The sequence below is a fragment of the Numenius arquata genome, chromosome 1, assembly GCF_964106895.1.
Source record: "Numenius arquata chromosome 1, bNumArq3.hap1.1, whole genome shotgun sequence".
Lineage (NCBI taxonomy): Eukaryota > Metazoa > Chordata > Aves > Charadriiformes > Scolopacidae > Numenius > Numenius arquata.
Window position 1 is genome coordinate 131,599,282 of NC_133576.1, and position 9,762 is coordinate 131,609,043.

Consider the following 9,762-nt stretch of genomic DNA (forward strand, 5'->3'; position numbering starts at 1 on the left):
GCCTACATAGGGTGGAAGCAAGGGCAGTGACCCTGGGAGGAGCACAGAGCAAGTGTCCAAGCAGTCAGGGATCAGGTTAGGAAAGCTACAGTCCTGATTGATAGAATTACATCTGGCCAGCGACATCAAGGGCAACAAGAAAAAGGTTTCTATAGGCATGTCAGTGATAAAAGGAAGACTAGGGAAAATGTGGACCTTCTCCAGAAGGAAATGGGAGACCTGGTCACCCAGGATATGGAGAAGGTTGTGGTACTCAACAGCTTTTTTGCCCCAGCCTTCACTGGCAAGGGCTCTAGCTGCAGGCTAATGTAGGGACTGGGAGAATGAAGAACTGCCTAGCGTAGGAGAAGATCAGGTTCAAGACTATCCAAGGAACCTGGAGGTGCACAAGCCCATGGGACCTTATGAGATACATCCACAGGTCCTGAGGAAAATGGCGGATGAAGGTGCTAAGCCACTATCCATCATACTTGAGAAGTTGTGACAGCCCAGGGAAGTTCCTGCTGACTGGAAAAGGAAAATAAATGTAACTTAACCCCCATATTAAAAAGGGAAAAAAGGAAGACGTGGGGAACTACGGGGCAGTCAGTCTCACTTCTGTGCCCAGCAAGATCACAGAGCAGATCCTCCTGGAAACTCTGCTAAGGCACATAGAAAATAAGGAGGTAATCAGTGACAGCCAACATGGCTTCACTAAAGGCAAATTGTGTCTGACAAATTTGGTGGCCTTCTATGACAGGATGTTGGTGGATAAAGGAAGTGCAACTGACATCATCTACCTGGACTTGTGCAAAGCATTTGATACTGTCCCACGTGACATCCTTGTCTCTAAATTGGGGAGACACGGATTTGATGGATGGACCACTCAGCGGATAAGGAATTGGCTGGATGGCCACACTCAAAGAGTTACAGTCAACAGTTCAATGTCCAAGTCGCAAGCAGTGATGAGTGAAGTTCCCCAGGAGTCAGTACTGGGACCAGAGAATGGATTGAGAGCAGACCTGAGGAGAAGGACTTGAGGGTGTTGGTTGATGAGAAGCTCAATGTGAGCTGTTAATTTGTCCTCACAGCCCAGAAAGCCAACTGCATCCTGGGCTGCATCAAAAGAAACATGGCCAGCAGGGCGAAGGAGGTGGTTCTGCCTCTACTCCACTCTGGTGAGATCCCACCTGGAGAGCTGCATCCAGCCCTGGAGTTCTCAGCACAAGAAGGACATGGACCTGTTGTAATGGGTCCAGCAGAGGGCCATGAAGATGATCAGAGGGCTGGAGCACCTCTCATGTGAGGACAGGCTAAAAGAGTTGGGGTTGCTCAGCCTGGAGAAGAGAAGGCTCTGGGGAGACTTTATAGTAGCCTTCCAGTGACTAAAGGGCATCTACAGGAGAGAGGGGGAGGGACTCTTTAACAGGCAGTGGAGTAATAGGATGAGGGGTAATGGTTTTAAACTGAAAGAGGGGAGATATAAATTAGATATTAGAAAGAAATTCTTTACTGTGAGGGTGGTGAGATACTGGAACAGGTTGCCTAGAGACGTTGTGGATACCCCATCCCTGGAGGTGTTTGAGACCAGGCTGGATGGAGCTTTGAGCAACCTGGTCTAGTGGCAGGTGTCCCTGCCCATGGCAGGGGGGTTGGAAGTAGATGATCTTTAAGGTTCCTTCCAGCCAAAGTCATTCTGTGATTCTGTGTGATATTATGACATACAGGTAGAACTTAGTCTGCAATAGGAAAATTAATAAAATCATTTTAAGCAGCTTTTTTCTTTGCATCCATACTGAAAATAGATGAATTTCTAGTACCACAATAACTTTCAGCATCAGTTTATAAAAGTGTTCAATGGCCCAGGGTACAGATTTTTCACCCACCTTTTGCAGGATAACCTGGTGTTAGAGGATCCCCAGCTCCATTCAGGTTTAACACGTTCCCACGCTGGGCTCCTCCACCTGGAAGGTTCCAGCCATCTGGATAAGCGTCTACTCCTGGGGCGCAGTAGTCAGCAGGATCTGAATAAAGTATGATCCCTTGGGCTCCTGCTAATATGGCATTTTTAACCTGTCAAAATATTTACTTTTAAGAAATGCTTTTTTTTTTTTTTTTTTTTAATGCAATAATAAATCTGAATGTTGCAACTTACTTCCATGGGGACATAGCTTTAGAAGCTGTATATGTGGAAGAGTGAAAATGACCACAGACTTGGCAGAACAAACCACAGTGAAACACAGTATGTTCATTATTTGTGTCAGGCCTTTAATCATAGCTCAAGGCTGTGAAATAAAGCACAGGGGATAAAACCTGACCATTATCCCCACTGTCCCACTATCACCAGTTTTGTCAGAGTTGTTGTCTAAATTCAGAAGAGTTAGTTACTCAATCTCTGTGGATCAGACTCCTTGTCAAATACTTACTTCTTCAAAATACTGCAGTTCGATGGGTGAAAAGTCTTAAACGCCTTGGCTCTACAAACTACTCGGTTTCCTAAACAAATTTCTTGCGAGAACTGCCTACGGAGTCTGCAGTCATCCCAGTCTCAGGAGATTAATGCATTCATCTGGTTTTATTGTTTTGGAAGCTACTCTTAGAACACAGTCACAGTGGACACATTGCAGGCTTCATTCTGCTCATATGTTCCAACTTACAGCCTCCATTAACTTTTGCTGGCTCTACCATGAGCAGTGTCTGACCCACAGAGGAAAAAGCAAAACACAGCCCTTACTTTGTTTCCTCTGAAGATCTTTCCATATCTGGCAATGACAATCTTTCCTGTACAGTTAATTCCCATTTCACGCTCCAGTTTAAAAAAATCTTCAGTGCGGCCATAATTCACATATACCAGATCTGCCTGCACAGAAAAGAAAAAAAAAAAGCAGTTTCACAGCAACTGGTCATTCAACAAACAAAATATCTGTTGTCAGAAACACAATTTTATTCACTATGTATAATATAGTTGGGGTTTTTTGGGGTTTTTTTGTTTGTTTTTTTTTGCAATTCTACAAATGAGAAGCAGTGCCCAAAAAACAATAGCAAAAGATTTCCACAGTATTCTATAGGATGCCTTGGCTCAAACTGCTTACTGACTTAACAGCAACCCTATAAACTGAGGTTGGAAATGAAACCAATGTACTTTGCTAAACTGACAAACTTCTGTGGCCGTACAAAAATAGTGGTATTCCTTACATACACAAACACTCACTATCCTATAATTTCATTTGCAATTTCTACAAATGCAAAATTGTCCCTGACTTGTTCCTCCAAGATGAATTATCAGATTGAGGGACTTTTGTAACCTTTGAAGACATTCACTTAATCCAAAACGTCTTCCAATTTGATTTATATGTTGCTATTTGAATTTATGATTTCAGCAAGTCCTCTCCATATGATTGAGTAATGTGGAGTAACCTGAGATGTATCCAACATTTTCCATAAAGATAAAAGCTTTTCACTTGTTATGTGATTCAGATTTCTAGCAATTTGAGACAGCTTTTTTTCTAATATGAGACTTCTGATCTTCACAAAATATGTGGCCTAGCTGTCCTTAGGTGTTCTCTTATACTAATGGTTAAAACTACTACCAGAAATATTTTGAGAAGCTGGAACAATCTATCCCAGCAAGTGCTTTACAATATATGACTTCAGCTAATAGTACTCTTACAGAATTTTTTTTCTTACCTCTGGCACTCCTTGTGCTGAAAAAGCATTATATGGTGGCAGTATATCAGTAACATTTTCATACCCCTGTGGAGGTGGTTCAAACAACGATGTATTGAAAATCTATCAATAAATAAAATAAGTCTTTGGTCAAACAATCTACCTCTAAGGCAAAAGCTTATACACTAAGCTTGGCTATTGCAAATGATATGCTAATTTCCATAAATTGTTACCAAAAAATACAATTCTAACTAGCATACATAAGTTCGAACAAAAAACCAGCTATATACAACTGTGTAACTACACACAACAGGGACACATAGCTGAATTTTTATAAGAGAATGCAGACATGAATACAGAGATAGATCACTTGTCAGAAGGTGCTCATCAGTCACTGCCTGAACCTAAGCAAAGAAGTAGCTGAAAATTACCAAGAGGTGGCGACAATAAGAAGACACCAAGTTCATCCATGCCATCACAGATACTTTTGTGATCCCTGTCACATGCATCATTACTCCTCTCTTCATCTCTTTGCTAGTTACGCTCCAGTTAAACGTGCTGTCTTCCATCACTATCCATCGTAACACTCATGTTACCTCAAGGTTCACATCCACGCTTTCTCACCGTGTGAGATTATAGCTGAGAGACTGTGTTAGGGAGTTTCTGGAAGAATTCCTCCATTCTTTCACCTCTAAGCTCATGTCATCCCCAAGCACATATTCCTTAGCTTCTACCAGGGCTCTTCATTGCTGCCTATGTGCTCTAATGCTTCTCTAGCAGCCCCATCTCCTCTCCTCTCTCAGGTTTCGTGTCAGATTTTACATCTACTTCTTTATTCCCCTGGGTGTACAAAATGGAGCAGGTGACTCTAGACTGATTGTTCATTATTACTTTCAACACTAACTTAGGAAATACCCTAGGAAGCCAGTAGGATCAGGTTCAGAGCCAATGAAACAAGGCAGTGCTTCATAGAAGGGATAGTATCCGTGTGGCATTCCTTACCTCTCAGCATGTTGTGGAAGCAACAAGTGTACAGATGTTCAAGCAGAGTTTGGATAGGTACTTGGAAGAGAGATCTAACGAGGGTTACTAATTGGATAAATACTTGGAAAAAAGGTCTAATAAGGATTCTTAAAGAGACTAATTGCACCATATTCAGCAAACACCTGAGCTGAAAACAGCTAGACACTGGAAGAATTGCACGCCTTACATACATTTATTTGTCCTTAAACTTCCCTGTGCATCCACTTATGGCACTTCCACTTATGGAAACAGGACATTGGCCTAGATGCATCCTTAAGCTGAACCAGTATGGCCACTCTTACACCTTATGGTCCATTGGTATTAATCACAGCCTCTCCACACATCTGCTCTCTGCTGTATGAGGCATTGAGATTTCAGCCACTCTGCTGTTCTGCTGTAGTCTGGAAAATCATTTTTAAATACGGGTTCCCTTTGCACTGTTTTTTTTTTATCCTATTATGAAACACATGCTGCGATGAGTGGGTGGGAAAACAGAGAAAGACTGTTTCTTTAAAGAAGTCTTACATAAATATAGTTTAGTCATTAAAAGGGTCACCTCATTCCCCTGATCATCAATTACTGAGATGTAGTTTGGCTGCTTTTCATTTGGGTACGAAAGAAGCACATCATAATGAACAAGTTCTGCTGAATCCAGTCCAAATTCCTTCCACTGGCCTTGAATTTGCTTGGCAAGAAGAAGATTCTGTTCAGTTCCTGCGAGGTGAGGCAACTTGGTAAACGAGCTAAAATAAAATAGAAAAATGCTAGTAAGCAGCAAATGCTGAGAAGCACAATAGTGAACTCGGATTAGTGTGTACAAAGCTTATCTTCAAGCCACATGCATGAAAAGTAAGGTCTTATAGTTAAAGTCTGAGCTATGTAACATGATTGTTTATCACACTGCATCAGCATAAGATCACAATCTAGTCAGAGCTGAGGATCTTTCCTGGGGCCTTAAGATAAGTCAGCTGAACCTTTCTCTTTGCGTAACAGAAATAGCCACATCTGCACACAAGCAATGAAAATCAGTGTCAAAGACATTCAGCAAAAGAATATGAACAGTGTGCAAGGAGCAGAAATAGATACAGAAAAGCTACACATTCAGAAAGGAGCCCTCCAAATAATTCTGCTATCTGGTGATGGCTTTGTATATTGTTGGCATAACATGTACCAATAAGTTTAACTTGAAAATCATTATGTCAAATTATCTGCACAGATTTGTTCTTCTTTTACTTAATCAAAAGCCTGAATAATAAAAGTCTTCTTAATAACATCCTGTCTTCTTAATTAATCTTAATAACATCTTAATTTACATCCAGATCAGATGTAACACATAATGGTGATAAATAGTTAGAAACAATATCCAGCCTCTCTGGACCACCTTACAGAAACCTGCCTGCAATTTGTCTGGCCCACTGAACAAATGAGTGATGGTGAACGCTGGGTGATGGTGAAGCCGGGTACTAAGCACCAGCTTCGAATTCACAACAGGATGCTTGTTAATGGCTGCCCCACAGATGTCAAATACCATTAATTACCATTAATTAGAGTGGTTCCAAGTACCATGATTAGTACCACTTCAACTTGTCAGTTCGGTTTCAACCCATGTAACAACTCGTTCTTCAGTATGCACTTCTTCAGCTTCCAAATGACAATGCTTCAGGAGACAATGTCCAAAGTGTTGTTAAAGTCAAGGATGTTTCAGGCACTGTAACACCTCCACTGATACACATAGTCATTTCCTTACAGAAGACAATCATCTTGATCAGAGTGATCATACAAACACATAGTCTTTGTGTTCTTCATGTGTTTGGAAACAGATTCCAGAAGGATGTTTGGTCACCCTTCCAGGGACTGAAGTAAAGCTGACCTGCCCACAGCACCCCCAGATTGCCCCTCTTGCCTTACTTAAAGACGGGCACAACATCAGGTCTTTTCAGTCACCAGGGACCTCCTTCAATCACCAGAACTTCTCATAGACAGCAGCCTTGCAGTCAGAACATCCAGATCTTTCAGGTGAATCCCACCTGGCCCCCTGGATGTGAATGCACCTAGGTTCTCTCTGTAGATCACAACCTTCTGCTCTCTGCTGTTGTCTCTCCCTCTCTTTAAACTCTGCGTGTATGCACCGAGGTGTGGAAGCAACCTTTGCCAAAGCTTGCTGCCTGTCATCCTCTTGTGCTTTAATTCTTTAGAGTATTTTAAGTACCTTTTAATTCCTTAAGTGTTCTAGTTTAAATACTACATATGCCATCAGGAAAAATAGACTGAACACCACACGATGATTTTTTTCACTTTTTCACTTCCAAACAGTTTCATCATTCCCAGAGCTATGATTCAATGTCAAGGTGCCTGCATTTTCTAAGACTCAAAGTTTGTTGTCCCCACTTGATAAAAACAGATTTAGTAGTCTGAATAACTAAGAATAAGAATTAAAAATTCTCAATTTTACATTTTTTATGCCTTTAACAACCTTTTCGGATAGTGTATTGGTATCATTTTTCTGCAGTTCCTGCTTTTAATTTGAATTTTGAGGGAAAAAACCAGTATGAAGCATCTGGCCCATCATCAAAGTGAGCAGACAAACCAGACACCATTAACACCCTATGGCCAAAAGACTTCAGCATAATTGCAGAGCTATTTCATGCCGTCATCAATCTCTACGTTGCCTGGACTCTCACTCAAACATAATCTTCAGAAACTCTCAATCTACTGAGAGGAACAAATACAAAATAAGATAAGGCCTAGAGACTTAAAAAGCTAATTGATATTAGAAATGAAACCTTTTAGTTTAAGAATAAATGTACAGAAATGAAATTTGTTAGCAATCCTTTGATGTTTACGATGCAGTTGCTGACTTACATACTGAATATCAGCATGTTACTAACCAGAGGTTATATTTGTTTACTTTTTGTGAGAATATATTTGTTCCTCTGTAGAAGATATAAATGCGCACAAGAAATAATTTTTTTTCGTTTCCAGTGAAAAACACAGCAAAACAACAGGGTATTTCTATATCCCTAGCATTTTAGATATGTTGAAAGAACCACATGGATGCACTAGGATGCAAAAAAGTACATTTAATAAAAATTGCGCCATGCAAGACTTAACCAACCATACACACACATTGCACTTGGACAGGGACGTTCACCTTCTGAAACAGAAGACAGAGAATAATGGGATCTCAAGCACCCAACTGACAGGACATTATCCAATCTGGCCACGCTAAAGGAATCATCAGTTGTAACTATACATGTAACTCAGTGCCATGCAAACTTTGTAGCATTTTGAATATATTAATTTTCTACTTAGACTGATTGGGTTATTAGCCACTCAACCTGAAAGTCTAAGGGGACACTGGACAGATTATCAATTGAATGTAATGAATAGCAACCAATGTATCCCAAATACAGTAAAATCATCTCAGACTGAGATAAAGCAAAGCTATTTCATGTTAGTTTCAGACACTTGTGAGGAAAAACCAGACATTTATACTGCATTGAATCAAGACTATGAAAAAATCATAATAAAAAGCATGATAAGCACTGGCAGTAATACACCTTGAGGGAAGTACACTTAATGGTACAACCGCTCCAAAAGGTAACTTCACAAATAGGGAGGAGGGGACAGAAGGGTTGTGAGTCTCTCCCTTCTCCTCCCCCCAGACATTCAGTACAAATCAAATACTTCCAAAGTATCTGAACAGCTCTGCTTTCAGAGGCTGTTCCTTGGGGCTGATGTTATCACTTTCCAGCTTTTGTGACTGATAAAATAACTCAAAAACCAAGATGTGCAGGGCTTACCGAAGGAATTGCTTGATATTTTCTGCTTTCATTTCAGCCACAAGTTTGTGTCTCACATTTTGATAGACATCTGAAGAGTTAGGCATTTTCTCGGTCGGTTTTGTAAACCATCCTGAAACACATTTGAAAAGCTTCCTGCTTAGCAAGAACCCCAGCCCTCACATATTTGAGCCCATGTGAAACCTAAAGTACTGAACAGTCTCACTAAAACTATGAGAATGAACAGGGCTTAGAGCACCCTCTGTCAGTGTTTGCTGGCTCCTAGAAGTGAAACAGAGAAGTTAAATATAGTTCATTGACTAAATTGCCAAAATAGGGACATATTTAAAAGAGCACAACATAAATACCTGGTAAATGCAGTCCCCTTTTTAAGGCAGATTCATCTCATTAATTTTAAACTATAGTTCAAATTCTCAGTTGACTACGTGCAGTGGGAGGACCGAACTCCTGATACTTGTGATGAAATTTCCTTATTTAATTTATGCCTATACTTAAAAATATGTGCTTAAGCATATTTAAAGTGAAGATCTAAGGTTCAACAGCCACCCTGCCAGCATTATAATAGTTACAGATTTGGGGAAAGGTGGGTCAGTCTATTTAATAATTAAAGAAATAAAGTTAACTGTGACCCTAATGAGTTTTAAAAAGTTAAAGATTTTTCAGTTGCCATAAATCTGAAAGGAAAGAGTATATCAACTACATGAATTTATCTTAAAAAAAACCAAACCAAACAAAACAAAACAAAATGAAACAAAACAAACAAAACCAAATCCTAGCTACAAAAATCCCAAACTGGGAAAACTGTAATAATAAAGGCAAATATATGTGCTGTCACACACACAAAACATGATCTTTTAGACTTAAATGCAATTGTAGTAACACTCTGAACATAACAGTGATACTGGATCAGACCAAAGGTCCATCTTTCCCAGTATTCTGTTTTGGAGCATGGCCAAATATGATGTTCAGGGAAACGTATAAGAATAGCACAAGCATCAGAAATCTGCATCAAAAATCAAAGTAACAGTTTTTATATTTAATAGACCTCATGGATTTTTCTTTCATGCTCTAGCCTTAGGTGAGTGCTACAACGCAAGTTTAAAAAGCACAGATGCAGACATGAAATTTTAGACTTAAAATCAAATGCTGCAAGTGACTGCAGAAAGGAATTTAATGTTCTAGTGAAGTTCATTGCACATGATGGAAAATTCAGCAACTCCACTCTTGGCTGTCAGTCAAAACTCCTCCTCCTCTACATTCTGCCCTTTAATTTCTAAATAGCAACTGAATA

The 9,762-nt window shown here is 40.0% G+C and overlaps 1 protein-coding gene across 1 annotated transcript in view; it reads right to left on the reverse strand.

Annotated features, from left to right (window-relative positions):
- Positions 1–9,394, reverse strand: part of LOC141466346 (N-acetylated-alpha-linked acidic dipeptidase 2-like) — a 34,864-nt gene extending 25,470 nt beyond the window's left edge. The window contains exons 1-6 of the mRNA XM_074150223.1: positions 9,384–9,394; positions 8,472–8,606; positions 5,225–5,411; positions 3,667–3,768; positions 2,714–2,839; positions 1,866–2,052 (exon numbers count right to left, since the gene is read on the reverse strand). Coding sequence (XP_074006324.1) covers positions 1,866–2,052; positions 2,714–2,839; positions 3,667–3,768; positions 5,225–5,411; positions 8,472–8,606; positions 9,384–9,394 — 748 coding nt within the window. The remainder of the gene's footprint in view (positions 1–1,865; positions 2,053–2,713; positions 2,840–3,666; positions 3,769–5,224; positions 5,412–8,471; positions 8,607–9,383) is intronic.
- Positions 9,395–9,762: the final 368 nt, after the last annotated feature.